Source organism: Lepisma saccharinum, chromosome 2, assembly GCF_977018435.1.
Source record: "Lepisma saccharinum chromosome 2, izLepSacc3.1, whole genome shotgun sequence".
In the NCBI taxonomy this organism is placed as follows: Eukaryota; Metazoa; Arthropoda; class Insecta; order Zygentoma; family Lepismatidae; genus Lepisma; species Lepisma saccharinum.
This window is the reverse complement of record NC_139230.1, coordinates 6680588-6702796: the sequence shown is the minus strand read 5'-3', so window position 1 is coordinate 6702796 and position 22209 is coordinate 6680588. Positions and strand designations below refer to the sequence as shown.

Here is a 22209-nt window from a genome sequence, read left to right as displayed (position 1 = left end):
GGTCCAATATCTTCTCCCTCCATCCTTGGACTCCCATTCTTTGTAGATCTTGTACGACACTATCCCGCCATCTTAGTTTGGGTCTGCCTCTTCTTGTGTAATACATTCTCTCATACATGATTCTTCGCGGCATTCTATCCTTATTCATACGTTCTATGTGACCTATCCAACTAATTCTTCTGGCTTTAATAAATCTTACTATATCCTTTTGGTTTAAGATGGAATTTATCTCTTCATTGTTTCGACTTCTCCAAAAATATCCATCCTTGATTGGTCCATATATTTTTCTGATTCTTCTTCTTTCTGTTTTCCTTAATTGTTGTTCATCTTCTAAACTCGTTGTCCATACTTCAGCACTGTAAGTTATTACCGGTCTTATAAGTGTTTTGTAAATCAATAGTTTTGCATGTCTGCTAATTAACTTGCTTTTTAGTAACTGTATATTGGCATAATATGCTTTGTTCCCTGCGTTTATGCTCTCTCTAATTGTATCATGCATATCATTTTGGTCATTTATCGTCATTCCAAGATACTTGAAGTTTGTTACTGCTTCGAATTTCTTGTCATCTATTGCAAATTGATGGTAACGTTTTTACCTTGTTTTGGTGTCAGTAGTATGAATTTGGTTTTGTTCATGTTTGTCTGTAACCCAATTTTATTTGCTTCTTCTAATATTCTGTATGTTCTCTTTAATTATTCTTCTGTTCTGGATATTATAACTACGTCGCCGGCATATGCGTTAATTTGGCTAAGTTTCGTAAATATTGTTCCTCTTTTGTCTATTTTGCTTATTATTCCATGTAGTGCTATGTTAAATAAGCATGTAGATAGTCCATCTCCTTGTTTTACTCCTGTGTTATATTCTGTTAGTTCACCCATATCGCTCCATATTTTGACCTTGAAATATGTGCGTTGCGGTGTCATGTTTGTTAATCTAATCAGTTTCTTAGGTATTTGTAATTCTATCATAATTTGCATTAATTTGTGCCTTTTAATACTATCAAAAGCACTACGAAAGTATATGAATAACATGTAGAGATTTGTATTATGTTCATAATGTTTTTCGATTATTTGTCTTATTGTGAATAATTGATCTATGGTGCTTCTTCTTTGTGTAAAGCCTGCTTGGTATTCTCCTAATAGGTTTTCTGTTATTGCTGTTAATCTTCTATGTATAATGCTAGTCAATATTTTGTATGTTGCATTAAGTAACATGATACCTCTATAATTACTACATTCTGTTTTGTCACCTTTCATGTGTATTGGGCACAATATTCCATATTTCTGGTATGTGTTCTTCTTGCCAGATTTGTTTTATTAGTTTGTATATTTCTTCTATCATATTTGGTCCAGAATATATTAGTATTTCTGCTGTTATTTCATCTTCTCCTGGTGATTTATTGTTTTTTAGATTTTTTATTATCTTATCAACTTCTTCTCTTGTTGGTGTTCCTTCTGTGTTTTGTTCGTTATCTTCTGTTTGTTCTTCTCTATACATTTCATTGTATAGTTGTTCTTGGAAATGTTCTGTCCATCTTCCTAGTACGCTTCCTTTGTCTCCTATTACCTTCCAATATCTCCTTTTACATCCTATCTGTTTGGGTTGATATCCCTTATTTATTCTCTTTATTGCTGTATAGTACTTTCTAATCTCTGACTGTCGACAAAGTTTTTCTATTTCTTGGATATTCTTTCTTATCCATTCTTTTTTCTTTTTTTTTACATAAGTTATTTGCCTCTTGCCTTAGTTATTTGTATTTGTTACAATCACTTCTTGTTTCTCTTTGCAGCATCTTCATTCTTGCAGCATTTTTTCGGTTAACTATTTGCTGACATTCTTTATCAAACCACTTTTTCTTCCTTTATGTTTTCTCTTTGCCTATTACTTCTTCTGCAGCTTCTGTTAACACTTGTTAAATTCTTTTCCACTTCCCTTCTATTGTTTCTTCTTGAGTATTTCGTTTTAACTTATTTTTAATTGCTGTTTGGTAACTAATCTTATTTTCTTGATTGTCAAGTTTTGTATAGTTCCATTTTGTTCTTCTTATGTTCTGTTTGGTAGGGTTATTGCTTAATCTTGCTCTTAGTTTAATTTTTACAAGAAAATGATCTGAATCACAGTTTGGTCTTCTTTGGCTTCTTACATCTAAGATTGTTGAGGAGTGTCTTATCTATTAAAACATGATCTATTTGATTTACTGTATCATCGTCTGGTGATTTCCATGTGTCCAAATGTATCTTCTTATATAGAAAGTAGGTGCTTTTAATTACCAACCTATTTCTTATTGCGAATTGTGTTAGAAGTAAGCCATTTTCATTACTGCTTTTGTGTAGGGAATGGTTACCAATTATATCTGTCACTATTTCTCACTCCTATTTTTGCGTTGTAATCGCCTGCAATTATGATATATTTTGCTATATTTTCTACTGTTCTTTCTCGTAGATCATAGAAGTGTTCTTTTTCTACGTCTCATTTTTCATTAGTTGGACCATGTACTGACAGTATACTAATATTTTGGAATTTACCCTTGATTCTTATTTTACATATCCTATCATTAATTGGTTCGAATGATAACTCTTTCTCTTATTTTTTTGTTATTATAAACCCTGCTCTATATTGTCCTGTTTTTACTGTTGTTCCGCTATAGTATACACTGTAATCTTTTTTGTCTATTTTACCATGCCCTTGCCATCTGATCTCTTCCTGTGCTACAATATCAATTTTGCATTGTGTGATTACATTGGCTATTTCTTGCATTTTACCTGGTATTAACATTGTTCGGACATTCCATGTTGCTATGGACCAATCATATACCTTGTTCTTGCCTGGTTCGTCATCTGTGTTTCCCATCCTTATCCGAGGCTGATTTGCAGGTTTCTTAACAAGTTGCTTTTTTACGAGGTGAGGTTGTCAGCCTAACGCTCAACCATTTTAACCCTTGGCGGGGTTTTTCTGGTGGGGTTTACTCCCCTAGATGGTCGCCTACCAAGGCTATGGGGCCATCTCCCCATGTCATTTGATTCGGGTTTACGTCCCTTAGACCAGTTGCTATCAGCACAGCTCTTGAGCCTGGTCCGCCCTTCTTTTGCTAGTTTTGGTCCGCCCCAGTTACCCGGTGCCCTCCACATCTGGAGGGCGTTTGCTTGCCCGCTCCCTAGGGAGGCGCCCGATGGGGGGACTAGCAACCCCGCACGGGAACTTTTCACATACTTGAGAATAAAATCGTTAATGTAAATTAAGAAATATATATTCATGTGTAAGAACGTGGGATCATAAATGAGTACCACAATATTTTTATTAGCTGTAACGAATGATTAAGCCTGCACGATTATCACATGTCACTATAGCAAATAGACTTGTAAAGAGTAAAAGAATAAACTGTCTGATGTATTGAAATGGCTGTGTATGGTTGTTATTTAGGATCTTTGTCCAATCTATTGTTCATCTACATTTGAACACAGAAAAGCCGATGGGTTTTGCGACAAATGCCTGTCCTTTCCAATTTGCAGCTCTAAACGCACTGCCATGAAAATAGGCGGCTGGGCAGAATTGCGCTGGTGCCACATATGAGAAAAGCAAAGCGAGAGCGGGACAAAAGTAGTTGGTTCCCGCGCACTGTGTGGCAACGTCAACCGAGCTGCGTTGCCTAGTTCGAGCGTCAGACAGACCTCTCTCCGAGACACTTTTGTGTCATCCCTGACCTTTCTAGCAAATTTTGTCACTTTGTATCGCATGGATTAAAAGACCAACTCTACAACGAGATATTTCATTCTTTTAAACCTCCGAACACACGCGGTTATGCTCCGACGTGGCAACAGCGCGAACTTCTGCCACCCGCCTAATTTCATGGCCGTGCGTTTAGACGATCTCTGTAATGATTAAATGGAGGTCTGGTAGATGTGGTTCAATAATAACTGCCAACACATAGGGAGACATTTTATATCCATTTATCGGTCAAAATTGATGAACCCGAAGCAAAAGAAACTAATTTCCTGTCGACCATCTCTCGCATAGGCACAGCGCTAAAGCGGCGCGATTTCGTCGTCACGTGATGAATATCTATGGCTTTAATTTTAAATCGATGCTTGCCAGTCGTGCATCTTTCTAGCTGTCTTAAAAGAGTAAACACGACTTATCTTCAGCGACAAAAGCAATTCTGCACAAGTCTCAACTTACTCTTTCCACTAACTTGAAAACATTTTTTTTCCGACACAACCCGTTAAGATTAGCAACTTGCCTTCTCCGACCAAACTTTCAATCTCCTCGTTGCAATCACTAGTTTCTAAACCTCGAAGTTAGATGGCGCAGTGATAAGGCATGAAAATCCGAACCAATGTCTTCAATATGATGAAAATTATGACCATACTTAGAAAGAATTTTATAAGTCGTGTTACGTTAAAGCTGAATGAGCTAGTACTTCTCGAAGAGAAAATGCAATTGAGCATATTAAGGCTAAATAACTTTCTTTACTCTATCCCAGGAATTTCTGGAGCAAGTTCGAGCATAACGTTGGAGAAGAGAGAAAGTGCGTGGGCAGAGCGATGCAGTACACGCTGCTGCAAAAGCTTGTAACTGCAGTCGCTCCCCCTCCACGCAATCCCGTTCACTCGCACGTGTTCATTGGTCGATTTCTCTCGAGTCACTACTTGCGCGGAGACTTGCTTTCGTTCGCTTGCTCCAGAGATTCCCGGGACAGAGTATACGGTGGTCATTGACCCACTCGAACGTGGTCCGTATAGCGGCTGGAAGTAGGCTACTTGCCGGCGAAATTGGATGTAGAGTCACGGATTGTAAGTATTCCATTGAAAGTTAATTGGAGCGTTACAACCCAGAAGTGTCCGCGACTGTAGTAACTCCTCAACTCAAGAGCATATTTACTTTAATTGTGTCATTCCATGACAAATCAACAAAGCCCACAACCCGATCATCTCAGAATTTTCTGAAACTCTACTGTTTGGTAGTCTTCATGAAGATATGAAATCCTGAGAAATTGTAGCTTCCTGTGTGGCGTAGTTATGGAGTTTTTGGATCTCGAAAATACCGGAAAAAAAAAATCTGCGCCCGAGACTTTCATGGATAATTGCTCTTACCCTAATTGACGTAGAGAGCTGGCTGGTTGTAGTCTTGTTTTAAAGGACATGAAACAAGCTTTCCAACGGTGCATCACATCACTATATTTAGAATAAAATCTTTTCCAGGTCATCCACTTTGACCTATGAACCTTGAACTTTTGAAGATTCATATCTGCGATTTCGTTGGAACTGAAATATATTGTTAACACTAGGTTACACTATAACATAACCGAATTTGGGATAATTAAAGAAAAACAATTTAATTAGTTAATTAGTATAAGTGTATTTTTTCAGCCGGTCATTTCTAGTGGGAGTTTGCAACACTGTTATTTACATTTAAGAATAATATGAGTATCTACAGTAGTGAGAAATGGACAAGAATGTGTTTCCTGAGAAATAACTTGCATGCACCATAGTTCCCAGGTTGTTCTTCAGTATTCATTCATTCAGTCTTTGCATGGCAAGCTTGCTTTTGTCCGTTGTTAAAGTATACATTCTTTTTGTAGCAGTGGAAGGGTCAACTTTTGTTAGAACATAGCACGTTGGGGCCCAACAAATGTCCAGTTGGACCAAATGGGGACATAAAATGATCCTGATGGTCCATGAGGTTGAAGAAAGTTAATTTGTAAATCACCGGTGTCTTCAGACACTTTCTGAACACACACTAGCCACCAGCTGTTATTATATACACACAAGTAAAATATCCAGTAATATCTGTAAATTCTAAAGCATTTGAACATATTATGAAACGATGTTCTATAAATTCATCACATGCAAAGTAATGTTTCATATGTATGACATCTTTTGTAAAAGGAAGTACTGCATGAACCTTTTGGATTCCTGGAATGGAATTAACTTTAACAAATCGGTCACACAACATAGAAAAATCATCCTCATGGTAGGCAACATTGATGAAATTTTTGCTGTTTTTGTGTATGCTGCTGCTTCATCAGAAAAGTAAAATAACTTGGCCAGGTTGTTAGAACCAAATTTATCCTTCAAAATTTTAATAAGTACTTTCTGGAGTAAGTGAACTAATGCTTTATCATGCTATCTGATATGGCAACCAAATTTGCAGTTATGACTGTCGAAGTATTGGGATTTCCATAATAAATAGTGAATGGATGTATTGTTGTTGCTTGACCACTATTCCAGTGAAAACCTTGCGAGGCATCTTGCAACACCGGAGTAATTTTCTGCAAAATCACAAAGTACAATGTAGTGCCTATCAAGAACGTTTGTTTTTTTAAATGCTTGAGAAATTAAGCTTGTTGGCATGAAAGAATTTCCGATCAGGTGCACATTTTTTCGACTGGAATTTCTATGAATTCTGCAGGCTTCATTGATGTTTCAAGTGTTGATCTGTCAGTGGATATCCACTGTTTGTTCCTGCTTTGGTGTTAATTTCCAGGTGATACTTATTAATTTCAAAATATGGACTGTCAAGGTTTCCACTGATCTCAAAATCTTGAAGGCTTTCTAATCTGGATGATGATGCCATGATGCTGGTGATCAAGGTATCTTACTTAAAAAAAAAGTCAGTTCAAATTAAAACTGTCACTCTAAACACACTATCTACTCATCATTCTACCACACTTGTTTCAAACAAGACTCCAGAACACATTCTTCACTTTCTAGGTGCAGAAGAATTGCACATTAGCAAGTCTGCAATGCAATAGTGCAGTGTTGCAAACTCCCACTAGAAATGACCGGCTGACAAAATACACTTATACTAATTAAATTGTTTTTCCTTAATTATCCCATAATCGTCAAATTTGGTTATGTTATAGTGTATCCTTGTGTTAACAATATATTTCAGTTCCAATGAAATCGCAGATATGCATCTTCAAAAGTTCAAGGTCCAAAGGTCAAAGTGGATGACCTGGAAAAGATTGTATTCTAAATATAGTGATGTGATACACCGTTGGAAAGCTTATTTAATGTCCTTTCAAACAAGACTACAACCAGCTCTCTACATCAATTAGGGTAAGAGCAATTAACCATGAAAGTCTTGGGCGCAAGCTAAATATCGACAATTGTTTGTGTTTTCAAGCCCCCAAAACTCCATAACTACGCCACACAGGAAGCTACAATTTCTCAGGGTTTCATATCTTCATTAAGACTACCAAATAGTAGAGTTTCAGAAATATTCGAGATGGTCGGGTCAGAAATGACACCTTTTTTTTGTTCATTTGGCGCGGAATGACTATTTTAATTCAAATATTTCACAATTAGAAGTAATGACGTACTTTTGTCACAGAAGAAGGAATGTCCATGCCCAGATAGGGACTCCTGGAGCATTCCTTAGTCAGATTGTGAATCTACTGACTGCACAACGCGATCGGCCACAGAGGCAGCGAGAAAAGTTTAAAAAGATTGTAAGTATTAACAATTTAACACAAAGGCAATTCGAGACTGAACTTAGAGTTTCCGTGCAGTTTTTATCTTCAAAATTGTAAATTCTAAACTGGGAATCGAATCCATAACAAATGCGTTCAAGCAGAGGGAGAAATGTCTATGTAAGCAGTTATTTTTTTTAAAATAAATTTCAAATTGTTAAACTTTTATTTTTAGTATAAGATAAATATGCATAAATGTACACAATATTCAGTTAAGTATAGAGTTTTATGGTTCTGTTTTGTGGTTTTATGATCTATGGTTTGAATGGTTGTTTTAATTAGATTTTGTTCCACTTTTGGCTAATTGCGAAGATGAGTATGAATGGTGATAAATGGATGAATGGATAATCACAACGCAAACATACATGGACAACACAACACGAGCCCCACAGAGGATTATACTAGCTGTGAGTCCAGATGCAGTCCAGCGTCTACTAGGTGAAAGGGAGGTTGACATTTGGGTATTTCCGAAAAAGGTTAGCCCCTACGCCCCTATATGATCTATAGTCTTAGTAAAACAACTCTTGCTGTAGAATTCAAGAAACCTTAAAAATTATACATCACACAGACAAGCAACTACTATTCCGGCATAAACTAATCAAATAAATAGAAGTCTCTTTGCTACTTGTCACCTGCTCAAGACTAAGTCTTGTTAATGGGGTGTAGATCAGGTAGATTATATTTTCGTAACTATGTGATCTCAATTTGATGCTTCTGGCAAGCGAGAGTTCCTTCCCAAGCTCTAATCGCTTGACAATGAGGCCATGCTTCACGTTAATGGGATCTTAGTGGGATCTACGCTGTGATCTCTCAGTAATTCTGCTTGAGATATAGTTTCAAAGTAAATGTTCTTCCTCCTTCCACACAACAGTACACAGGAACTTCCTAAATGTCTTCTGGAGAAACTTTGTTGGAAACTCTCGTGAAAAATATGTAAACCGCAGATACATGAAATAGTTTCAATTTTGTTTGCTTTTTCTTACACCAGAAATTAAAATTTTCCGCGACATATTTTATTACTGTATAAAGCCGATCTAGTTTGTAATACCGGATGGATTATTTTTTGTCGAAGTAAGTCTACCGATTTTTCTAAACTAGAACCTCAAATCCAATTAGTAAATTTTCAAACCTCATCTTGTTTGAATTTGAATACAAGAAAGACAAAAATAATCAACTTTATGTAGCATTACCGTTAGTGTTGCATGAGAATATGCCAAGTTCAAGTATGTCCTGGGTAAAATAAAATATTCCTCCAATTTCTAATAAAAGTTGAATAAGTAGAACGACATGAAATAAAGAGCCAAGAGATATGAAGAATAAGTGTGTTTATTGATTGGCCGATTTGGTTTATTTTACTTCGCTTTTCTGGCACGTTTGTCTAATCAAGAAGATGAGGATGAGTGATGAAATTGATGAAGGAGCACTCACGAAGAACACTCATACCCAGTCCGAGATTCGAACCCGGGACACCTGGCGTCGTAGCGTGGGGTGGTAACCACTCCGCCACGGAGGTCGGCAAAAATTAGTGTGTGTGTGTGTGTGTGTGTGTGTGTGTGTGATATTTTGGATATTTAACGTAGTTTTTTCTGCCTGATTAGATTAACCGCGACAAAGAAGTCGGATGATTACATGTAATCTTCGAACCACACTCTTCGGTGGGAATATCATGTGTCGACAGCTCAGATACAAAGTAGTGTCAAAATGACTTCTCTGCGGGAGGGGCGGTGTGAGGAACTGAAATTGGCGTAAATGATGACATGATCGGATGACGAATGAGCAGTGGAGGTGAAAATAAATTAAATATTGAACTCTCTACCAAACCCCCTTCTCTTAGTCAAGGCGCCCTACGGAAGGGGCAGTGAATCTTATTTTGTTTTCCCTCTTGAACATCCTATAATTGCTTTACTGTCTTAATATGTTAATGGAATTCATGTCCCCTCAGAAATATTCGCGCATGAATAAGAAAGATGTTTCATAACAGTAAGTTTTGAAACGACACTACTTGTCATCTCTGATAAGCAGAGGAAACCGAAAATCTACCAGAGCACATTGCTTATTGACCAAGCATAAGTTTGAGAAAATCCATCCAGAAATAAATCTTACAATACCCGACTATCACGACACCGGAATTAAAAGAAAAAGGAAGACCTGTAATAAAATATGCAAATTCGCACCTCACGCAAGTAACTAGCCACTTGTAAGTCTATTCACAAATACGTGACCGCATCAGGACACGCCATTTCGAGGCACGGCAACACCATTTTCAACGCCTTGCTACAACGTTCCCACCTATTTAACTTCTTTAGGTCTTAGAATATGCACTTCGTGATAACGCTAACACGCTGTTCCAGACTAGATTTTAAGTAGAACGTGTGCCGAACAAATGCATACCACTGGCAGTAATTAGAGATTTCTGTATCACACAACCCTTCCACGAAACAATCTTATGGCGGGTGATGTTTCCTGAGTCTTCCGCCATTTGAGTTGAAATTGTGGAAATGTTCCGGAGTGTTTCAAACTGCCTAGAGATTAAAAATGGCATTCTAAATCAGCCGTAAGTTAAAAAGGAAAACCTAAACCCAATGGGGTACCCGAAGAAGGGTGTAAAGCAGACCTTGACCCAATTTATTAAATAAAGAAGAAGGGATCTATGAAAAAGTGATCAACTATACTAATGACTTAAGAAAGGAGTGATATCTTCTCATTGTTATATTTCTCCTTACATAATTTCCGGTCACCCAACACTCTAAACTAAATCATCGTTTCTCAACCTATGGGGCGCGATCCACTGCTGAGTCCCGAAGGAACGTTTGGTGAGTCGCGAAGTCTGGCTCGAAAATGTATTTACTGTGTCTTAAAAACAACCTATTACATTTAAATTACTAATATATATTGTTTTAGAAATTTAAATTCAACCCTAAACTTTACATTTCTGTTATTTGCGCTCTACCACTACGCACATTAGTCACATTAGTTCGGCGAGTAAAAAAAATGTTTTTTATCAATTTCAGCATGTGTGTTTGATTAGATGTTAAGATTAGAGTAAATTAGTCTTTCAATTTACATATGTATTTTTATAGAATGAAGTATGTGTAATTTGCTTAAGCAAGCGTAAAAGAAAGCTTCTTAAAGTTCTCTATGTTAGCAAAAATATGATTATAAACTGTGTGCACACCTCTACAAGTAATTCTCTCGGCGCCCATGCTTACGGGTACCATAAAGTGTAATACAGAAGGTTGTTTCACGTTGATGGTAACGATTTCGAACACCAAGGAGCAGCACGTAGGCATAGCAGAGAGCAGCCAGAGCCAGTAGGACGAAAGTACTGTGTGTTGACTTGCAAAAACGATGGTTGGTGTGTGAGTGAGTGTTTATATGGCACCAAAAATTCCAGTCTTTTGGGAGGGGTACATCTGTGCCCTTTCCGACGTTGGTTATAGTTATAGCCAGATAATTAAACAGTGCCACATGAAAGCATTCCGTGTGTCAAAGAAGGGCATCAATGCAGTGTTGAATCGCCATAGAGCTTGCACTGTATCTGTTGCTGGAACCAGTCAAAGTGGGCCTCGGACATATCGGAAGCCCAAGCGTTCCTCCGATGTTGTGCGGAAAGTGAGATCCTTGGTGCGATGTGAAAACCCTGCAACGCAAAGAGTGATTGCACAGGCAGTGCAATGTTTCCCTGCAACTGTAAATCGCATCATAGCCCAAGATTTACAACTTGTGCGGAAGCACAAGGCTCAGGTTCATAAGTTGCGTGCCTCACATGTCCAAGAGAGGAAGACCAACAGTCGGAAGCTCTACGAATGCCATCTGGCAGGGGACCGCTGGAAGTATGTGGTGTCCCTGGATGAAGCATGGGTGTATCTGTCGGGATGAGGTAAAAAAAGGGCCATCTCCTATCGTCCACGTGATGCAAGAGGTCGATCTGAGAGGTTGCGTGAATGTGCTGAAAGTTTTCCACGCGGGTTCATGGTTGTTGGTGGTTACTGCCATAACGGCAAACTTCCACTGCGCAGAGTAGAAAAAAAGGCTAAAATAAATGCAGCCTATTACCAGACAAATATTTTGGAGCCACTTTACAGACATTATATTCCTTCTCTCTATGGCAGCGACACATCTCGTGTTGTCATCCACCAGGACAAGGCTTCCAGTCATACGGCAAAGTCCACGCAGGCATACATGGATCGGATGGCACCTGAAATGGGCATTCATGCAATCCCCTTTACAGACATCCTTGTGAAATCCCCCGATGCCTCTTTCATGGATTTTTGTGGGTTTCCGTTGTTGAAACTAGCCTTGGGAAGCAGACGGCCCGGCAAAATTGAGGGTCTTTGGAAAGCTTGTCAGGAGGAATATGATCGTTTGGACCAATGTGTTCTTCAACGCAGTCTCCTCCAATGGAGACTCCGCTGCAGGGCCATTGCTGCAAGACAGGGGTGGCGTCATGGTTTTTCTTAAGGTGAGATGGGATCTAACTTTGTTACAATGGACATGAAACGACCTTCTGTATTCAAGGTGGGCCCCGGGCTGTAAAAGGTTGAGAACCACTGCTCTAAATCCTTCCGAAAAAGTTTTTAAAAAACTCGAGAGCGACGCTAAGTAATATTAACAAAATTAAATATTTGGTTGTGAATAACTGTAACACTATTGCACACACACAACTATAAATATACCGTCGTAATACGGAATAAATATTTTTGACTGATTTCATTTACTTTACTTTTCTGGCTAATCGCAAAAATGGCGAATGCTGATGAGATGAGATGGGTGAAGGGATAATCACAAACATATACGGACTACACGAGCCCCACAGAGGATTATACTGATTAAGTCCAGACGCCAGAGCCTCGCTAGTCTGGAAAATGCAGTCCAGGATGTTCTACGTGGAAGGAAGGTTGACATGTGGGTGTCTTTGGAAAGGTTACCCCTTGCACCCCGGAATAAATATTTGAGCACGAGAATATTGTTGCTACAAATCCTTGGTTCCTGGGTTTTCATTATCATCGTTGCGATTAACCTAGAGAGTTAATGAAAGTGACGAAGGTTAATCAAAAATACAAATAGGTGAAGAAATGATAATATAGCCATCAGTTTTTTATCTTGAAAGTTACCATCAGACGTTCTGAAAAATCCGCTAGATTGGTTCATTCGAATATGTCAAGTTCCGTTCCTGCATTGCAAATAATCTGCTGTCAAATTCTCCATCTCCGGCGAACACATCTGCTAGAAATGTAGTCAACTAAAATGCCTGTCAAACTGTTTCCGTGACATATCTCATGCTAATCTGACAGGAAATCTCCAGCACAACATCCAGAAGGTAATGAGCAGCAATAAGCTAAAAAGGAAACCTGTTGCTATTAGAACAGCGACGTTTGTGATTATTAAAATCAGCGCCAGTAGCCATTTCAAATGGATACAGCGTGAGGTGTTTGTGATCCAGTATGTGTCTAGCAAGTAAAACCTTCGTGATGCAAATCTAATTCCGATTTATTGCAAGTGTGCAAACTCGAAAATTGCAACAATGCCCACGCTTGGTTCCATTTCTCTTGTGATGATGCAGATAATTAGAACACATTAGCACACTACCATTGTGTATGACCAGAATACTCCTCGAACTATTCCGTTTATTTGCCCGTGTACGTTGAGTGCTTGACTCACGATTGAACCTCGGATAGTATTTGTTTCATTTAGGGCATGAGTGTTAGTTTCATAACGTTTGCCCTCTTATCTCATCTAATCTAATCATTATTCATACTCCTAGTCGCGATTAACCTAGAGAGGTAGAAAAGGGATGTAAATAACTATAGATACGACAAAAACTCTTCTCGTATTCATTTCACGATGCTAATCTCAGAGAAATATATTTACCTAATTTATTCCTTATACAGAGGCGGAAAGATGAATGTATACAAACAGAATCAATATTTATTCTAATTCAGTGGAGTAGAAAGAACCTTCACTCTGGATCCTTACCAATCGACAACGCACACTACACTAGAAATAGATTGATATGAATGTAAATTCCAATACTGATACAACAATAAAGGGAAAGGGTAATTGCTGGTACTCATTTCTCCTCAACGCCAACGAATTCAAATCTAATAAATAATATTTCCTTGAAAAATATCTCAAAACTGCGACATCAGCTATGAAAACACAAAATATCCTAACTTATAAGAGCTATTGCATAATCCTGTTCAGGTAAGTAGTACATTCGATAGACGTCAAACTACTTCATCTGAACGGAATATATCACAATACCGTGTGTGGAGCAACTCTAGTACCAAGTACGTGGTTGAATTCAGGAACAAATTTTGCAAACAGTTCAGTTACAAGAAAAAATAATCTAGTCTAGTCCATAATTGTTAACATAGTTTTCAAACTGTTTGCGTACAATTAGTCCTGTTCTGAATTAGAACATACGTAAGTAAGATTGCACCATTAAGAAATTGCATCAACGCAAACGCAAGATGTAAAAATAAGTCTTTAAAATACTCCACACTAACGCAACAATGGCTGTATAACCTTCAAATTTAAGTTATAGCTCTGAAGAAACTTCTGATGCACACATAAAAGTAGTCAAGGTTATGCCCTGCAATTTAAAAGACTGTGTTGCCGCTATATTCGTTCAGTATGCTGTGCATTAATGATCTTGATTGAGGCGTAGATCTCAGCATTGTATACGACGTCTTCAGCGTTATTTTATATTTCATTTTGAAAGAAGTATGTAATTTCGAGTTAAGGAACCGTAATTACACTGTTATTATTTATTTATTAGACAATTTGTTGCTTATATTGTGAGAGATTTGTTTGGGACTGTAGTAATAAGACAGGTGCCTCCAGTGAGGAAAGGTTATAAGAAAGGCTTGACGCTTCGGAGAGACGGTAGCTCGAAGGGTATAAAACGGACAAATGAATAGAAGAGAAAAGTTTATTCCGATCTATAACAATGGAAAGAGTGATTATGTGTTAAGAGGTGATGCTTTAATACTGGGCACTTTGAATAGTAGGAGGCGGAGCAAGAAAACAGCAGAGAACAATCAAGGTATTGAACCATCGTGGTTAACTTGGCTTGCTACGGAAAAATAACAAACGTTTTTCTCACGTTTGGTTCATTGCGACGATAAGAGTGAATGGTGCCTAGATGAAATTCATGGCATTCGCAAACAAACCAAGATACGGGATACGAACCCGGCACCTTTTGTGGCGAGATCGTGAGTACATTAAATATAACACACATACAATGACATGTTTAATTTCCTATAATTATCTCTGCAGAATTATCGAACTGAGCAGCTGAAAATACCAAGTTCCCTTTAAAATAACGCCATAAGATATGTTACTAGTTCCACCTACTTATCTCGTGCTTTAATCATTAGACCGCAAAATGAAGCATTTTGTACCTGCGGCAAGGCTCTTTGCATCACCAGCTCAACCGTAATGCTTCATTTGAGGATCCTCAGTTCCTCTGCAGACAAAGGCAACCGCTGGAAGATCCGTTTCATTACCTGCGCTGTGAAGACTTTCCATGGTCTTTGGGTCTGTTAGCCGAGATCCTTGGCTATCAACACACTTTTGCAATGGTTCTCGTGAGGACAAAGGTGCTTACCTCTTTTGACAGCCCTTTGATTGGGTGGAAACACCAAAGCTAACTAGATTTGCCTGTGGGTCATTTCACAGCTGTGTCTATTACAGAGGAATGTTAAGACAAATATTAGGCCTACATATTAAAGCACAATTGAAGAATTGTATTTATTAAATTTAAGTTACTTCATTAACTAAGAAGAAAAGAACAAGAAGCTGAAGAAAGTGGTAACGATGTCGCCTTATAATCAAGGGGTCCTACTTTCGATACCCAGGAGGTACAAACTGGTACTGATTCCACTTTAAACTGTAATTACATTCCAGATTAACCTTTCTGTGCAGAAAGTGGACTTACAAACTTACTTAAGGAACCGTACAAAAATTTGCCTTGAGTGGATGAGAAAACCCGCCGATAAACCTGCCAGTTTGACCTGCCTCTGAGCTTGAGCCCATTACATCTCTAATTCAATAATTTTGTTCATTTAGCATCGCTTTTCTTCCACTAATGGCAAATCGCAACGATGAGGATGAGAGATTAGAATAAATTTATGAAAGGACACTCACAAAGACCATTCAAGCAGAGGGCTTCGTTGGCGAGATGGTGGTATTATATATCTTATCCTTATCATCTAATCGTCTACCCGGTGGAGGCACATAGTGATTCGCATTCCACTTTAAACTGTAGATCCAGTCCCGATTCGTAGTGTTCCAGCCTTTGGAATTCGGGGATCGAACCAAGGGGTTTGCTCACCCCCACCAATTGTAGCACTTGATGGTAGAGACGGCCTTAAAGGGCCAGGTGGGTGTAACTAGTTTAGCATTTAGGTATTAATGTAAAACTAATGTTTTAGATTCAAACACTTCTGACTGAGCAAAGAGAATGGCAGGTTAGGGTGACGAATAAATCTATAGCTCTAGCTGTTGTTCCTCTGGGCGATTACCAACGAAAGACCCGTGCTACTCTCCTCACCTGGTTTTGTTCCATTTCCTTGACCTTCGCCTGCCTTTCTAAAGGTAAGCGTTCTCGCAGTTTCATGTGAAAAACTCCTTATTTTACAATATTCTGAGCAAGTCCTGACAGGATCTTTATTCGTTTACCGGGCGGGGGAATGTTATGAATTAGCCTAGCTGTGCATAAAAATGGACTTAAAACAAAAACTCAAATTCATCTAATCGTCTCTCATCCTCATCGTCGTCTTTATCCACAAGTGGCAGAAAAACTGACAAAGTAAAACATTTTTTTAAAAAAAATTGATTGGTCTCTTGATATTTACCCGCAGAGCCCCCACTTTTTTTCTGAACCCGTGCAGATCTATACCTCCCTGCAAACCAGTTATCGAGTTCAGAGATTAGGACCACATCGTCAGAAAATAGAAGAAGTGGTCCTTTTGTGTTAGAGATCGTCGGTGGCCCCATGTTCCTCTCATTTCCTCCACAATATCGTCTATGAAGGGGATAAACAACGGAGAGAGGACGCACCCCTCTTTCACCCCCGGTATTGATTAATTTGAGCCTGTCACGCACTCATTCCCGCATTTTACACATAACTTTACCACTTCATATGCTGCTTGGAGAGCTTTTAGCATTCTGGCAGACACTCACGTTCCACAATTTGATCCACATCATCTGTCTGTTACCTGTCAAAAGCCTTTTCGAAATCCACGTAGCAGTAATACAATTTCCCTTCCTTTTTCCCAACCTTTTTCTTTATTGTTATTTTTAATAGAAGTACAGTATCTATCGTTTCAAAATTTTTGCGAAATCCTCCTTGCAAAGGTGGAAGTACATAAAATTTCACTCATAGCCGATAGTGAGACCCCACAGTAACTATTAGGATACCCTCCCCCCGCCCGCTTTCTTATAAATTGGGCATGAATTCTGCTATAAAAGTGATATATATTCTCTATATAATCAATTCGCAATACTTACTCAATATATTCTCAATTTCAGATTCGAAGAGCATCCCCGATGTTGCACTGGTAACGTTGTCACCTTGTAGTAAAGGGGTCCCAGTTTCGATACCTGGTGTAGACGCACAGTTTTTCCGATCAAACTTAAAACTGTAGGTCCAGTCCCGAATAAACTATGTGTGTGCTCTTTTCCAAACTCGAAGTGCGGAAGACTTTAGTTTAACATTCTGTTCGCTATTATACTGAAAACGATTTTAAAGTCTATCTTATAGTTTAAGGGGTAAAACGCGTTAGTATCTGCTAAGAAAAACAAACTACCGTCCCCTGGTTCGGAGACCAACACACAGAGGGTGATTCAAAAGTGAGCGTTCAGATTTTGAGACGCAGCGCGTGTGTCAATTTCCACCTACAATTTCTCGTGACAGAAATTCCGTTATACGAAACTAATTTTCCAAACTCTTAAGAACTAAACCAAGGTAAACAAAAGCACTTGGTTCAGAGAGAATTGCACGCTTATTGGTTAATTCTGATGTGATTCAGCTCTTCAGATCAGATTTGCACCTCGAGATATATTGCATAGAATAAATACCATATTACTTCACTAATAGTATGCTAGTAAAAGCCTTTGGTAGCTCGATTTATGTTAATGGACCCATAACTTTTCGGTAAAATGCCTCCATTTCCAGGTATTGCACAAATGTGCAACTCAAACGTGTGGAGAAAATAAAGTGTGACTGTTGTTATTAATTTAAAACCTTTATGGGTTGAGGAGAAACGTCATGGTACCATTGCTTTAAAAAAAAATTGTTAGCTTCCTTTAAAAAGTAAGCAAAACTCTACCTATCCTAATTTATCCAAATGTATCCTGGGGATACATTTGTTAAACTGTGACAAATATTTGGATTTCTATTTTAAAAGTATTCCGGATAAAATCGCAGTACTTGGATAACTAGGTTTAAGCTCATTATTTACAGTTTAAACCAAATTATTTCTTTTGAAATTCACACAAACAGTCTTTAATAAATTTAAAGAAATCATCTCTAAAACATTTCCTCCCAACTTGTTCGTGCTTTGGTTGTTGAATATAAGTTAATTAGTTACGATAGGACTGTATCCATGCAAACACGTCTGTGTTAATAAAAATCTCCAACGTCCAAAATTTCTGATGTCATCTACTCTGTAAACTTTTAACATATTCTTCATGAATTGTCCCGTCAGGTTCCCTTCTACCTGTACCATCTCTTATCTCTTAAGAACAGTTTTTTGCAACTGTAAACTATTTTGACAAGCTAATTATCTGCCACAACATTTTCCATCTGCTTATGTCAAGTATTTGGAAGCAATTAAGGTAATTACGTGGTAATGGAACTAATTGCAGTTCCTGGGTAGCCTTGTTATTAGTCTAGCCTTTGGTACGAGAACTGATGTAATTGTTAATATACCAAGGTGAGAAGGTAACAAGATATTTCTGAGAATAGCGAGCGTGTGCTGGGTGGTATTTGAAGGTTTCTGCGTCCCCCGATTCTGGTTGCTAGTTTTTGACTTTGGGAAAGAGGGAACCATATGGGAAATTCTCTGAAAAGTGAAACCAGAATATCAAATAACGAAGTTGCAATATTAATTTTATATTCATGGTATTTAGGTAGAGTACAATCCAAACCATCATGAAAAACAAAAAACAGGTAAATAATTAGAAAATATTAAAAAATAAATATCTGTAAAGTTGAAGATCAATTTACAAGTGAAAAACTCAAACTTTACCTCAGGTACGGATATATTTTTATAGATATATATAATTAACATATTTGAATTATTTTTATCAAATAAAGTGTTACTTAGCTGCATATTGAATATGGAAATAAACGAATTAAGCTTTTAATACACTGCAAAACTGGAATTTTTAACGTACTCCGCGGCTTGTCCCGTGCATCACGCAAAATATTAATTTTTCTTGTGGAGAAAGAATTTTTTGTAGAAAAACATTTCAAAACTAAAATATACTTTCAATACACAGCATGAAGTACTGGAAATGCAATTATTACAATTATATTCAAGCAACTGAGACACCAGTGCAAATAGTTTTCGTGTCCCGTGCATCGCACTTCAAAGCATAACATCTTGAAACTTGAACTGTCCTCAGGAATTAACTATGAGAGGAGGCATTTTTTGCCGGGTTGGGTACAGTAACTTATTAGTCTTCAAGGACCACTTCCAGAAGTTGGTTTGATTTAATTTGATTTGGTTTGGTTTATTTTATTTCGTTTTTTCTGCCACTTTTGGCTAATTGCGAAGATTGGGATCAGTAATGTTGTCATGAAATTTATGAATGGACACTCACAAACACACACGCCCACGACGGGATTGGAACCCGGAACCCCTGGCGTCGTAGCGCAATGTACTATAACCACTTCGCCACAGGGGCCGGCCAAGAGGTTGGTATCACCAGCCTTCACCATTACGGATATCTCATAATCATCAGCAACCTTTCTCGCAACTGCACCGCGATAGTGTTCGTAGTCATATCTTACTACGTCCCAGTCACCAGTGCTGTAGCCTGTATTCGCATTCACATGAATTTCTAATTCATGAGGTGGAGCGTTCCCAGCGGTATATAAATATCTACCTTGAACAGCTTTGATGGTATGTATAGATTTGGTGCCTACAATTGGCTGAGCATAATCCCAACTTTTCTCTCGTGAAAGGCTTCTTCATTTATCAAAATAACTTTAGTTTTGGGCATGAGATTTCTAATTACTTCTGAAAAATCTGAAGTAGTCTGTACAATTGGTGCAGATTTACTTTTGCTCATTACATGAGTACGAATAAGTGATTTTGCTTGTCCGCTGATTCCATCCCCATGTAAAGTTGCAAAATACTTCCGCATTAATGTTTTTTCTGCATTTGCAACCAAGTTCTTGCCAAAAAAAAATGCCTTTTACTTTTGAATTCTGAAGATGTTCGTTCATTCGATCATATAACTTCATCAATATTGGCGATGGTCTCTGATTTAGGATCAATTGCTTCATACAGAGTACCAACAAAGCAAGTAACAGTATTTTTACCTTAAAGCATGTATCTTAGCACACAAGATATATCTGACATTCACCATAGAATGTTGAAGCAGCTGTAAACAATGTACAGGATATAGGATTGATTGATTGAGTTGGTGCTTTAAGTCCACTTTATGCACAGTAAGGCTAGATGCGAACCATGTACCTCCACCGGTTATCGAACCCGGAGCCCCTTGATTACCAAGCGACGACGCTACCACTGCGCCATCGGAAAGGCCCTTAGAATACAGGAGTTTAGTTCTACACTGTAATATGCAAATCTGCAATACAATTATGCAGAATTAAGTAACATATAGTTGAATATATTTATGAGGTAATTTTTCTTAAAGGCTTAAAATACCAAATCTTTTGTCCTTGAGATACTTTAAAAATAGTGTTGCCACCTTTTGAGAGCGTTTATGGAGACAGACATCACCTGCAGTGGAGTGACAACATAAGGGAGAGAAATGTCCCGTGCATCACATATTAAATGTCCCGTGCGTTACACAAGGAAAGAAAATATTAAAAATTTGTTTTTTTAAATATAAAAATGTTGTTCATCGCATATTGTAGTACAAAGTCTTAAGCAAACTGTGTCTAAATATGGTACCCTGAAACTTCTTCAAATCACAGAATCAATTAAAAACAACTATGTGCTTCTCACATGTTTTTCTGAGTCCCGTGCATCACACAGCTTACTTACTGCAATGTGTCGTGTGTGTTGCCTAACTACGACTATAGCAGAATTTGCTATTGAAAAGTTGGTACCCTTCGTTCATTGCCGTGGAGTTATGCAACACACATAATGCACTGCCGAAAAGCCAGTCAGGATCTCAGTGTCACATTTTAATTGTCGGTGATTGTACAATGCAATTAACCCTGAGTTAAATGACGGGATTCGAAACTGGGAACTCTGACGTCGGAGCGCGATATGCTAACCACTCCGTCACGGAGGCCGGCTTTTCAAACCTCCGGAAAGCCATAGATGTGTTTACCTAATACAGACTAACAATTCCCTTGTCAACTTGCGAATGACTCCAAATACAACGTCATTTATTACACAAGAAGTCAAAAGGGACAAATTTCTCCTTCACAATACATCTTCGAAGCTGACGAAGAAATATGACAAGCAAATTCGTGCACATGTAAGCTAGATTCCAGACATTCTTATCGGTGGAAGCATCAACAGACGCGCCGCTGAAAAGCGAGAGGAATCCAGACTTGAACACCCACTTGACACATCCGCGAGGAGCTTAAAATATCTCTGATTTCAGATTTTTTTTAAAAAAATGAATGAATGGAGCACCGGCCAACTTATCTGTATAAAACGTGTCACGCAAAAATACCTCCAAATGTGCAAGCGTCACAATTCTGTTTCAAACGTGGCAATAAATTACACCGAAACGAAACTTCAAGAGAGAAATGCCATAAAATGGAAATTCTGTTCATGTTGCAATCAGCTTAAGTGAAACAGAACGCGAAGTCAAAATTTATTCCCTTGTAAATCATCTCGCATTAACATTTTCAAATTTTGCACAATTTTTTAAACTTCTGTATGATTTAACAACATTTTCATGTTTTTAAAATTGTATCCCCCAACTTACAGCCTTGTTCCACTGCGCCATACAAGTAGGCCTACACCAAGTTTTATTTCGATAGGCCAATTGTAAGTCTGGGATAAACACTGCATCATATCGTAATTATTGTGCATTCACGCAGGTAAACAATTGTCAATAAATATTTTGATTACTTCGCGAAAAACTTCACTTACCTGGACCAAAAGCAGCGAAAACTATCAAAATATTAAGCGATAACGGCTTGAAAGTCATTTTTACTGTTCACAAACAAACCTGTCGAACGCACGTGCAAACTTAAACTTAACCGTCACAGACACAACCTTCCCTCGGCAGAGCAGTCAAATCGCCTGCTGCCCGAACACAACTGTGCAACGAGTTTTCGCGTCCCAAGTTTTAGCTACTGCTTGCCTGGCGCCATCAGGTGGCGAAACTTCGAACTTATGCCGCGAGACGAAACTCCCTCTTTCCACGCTGCCGTTCCATCGAGCTGATGAATACGTACGTGAGCTCCTCTCATTGGACGTATCGGAAAATGTGATCTTCCCATCATGGCATAAGTGTACAAAGCTCGTGTCGTTCCGAATCAAATGTTTTATGGAATCGTAACAATTAA

The 22209-nt window shown here is 38.3% G+C and overlaps 1 protein-coding gene across 1 annotated transcript in view; it reads right to left on the bottom strand.

Moving 5' to 3' along the window:
• The window catches only part of LOC145983896 (uncharacterized), a 199102-nt gene extending 177152 nt beyond the window's left edge, over positions 1 to 21950 (bottom strand). Inside the window, exon 1 of the mRNA XM_083117000.1 lies at positions 21791 to 21950. Within this exon, the coding sequence (XP_082973126.1) occupies positions 21791 to 21848 (58 nt within the window). The 5' untranslated portion in view covers positions 21849 to 21950. The remainder of the gene's footprint in view (positions 1 to 21790) is intronic.
• Positions 21951 to 22209: the final 259 nt, after the last annotated feature.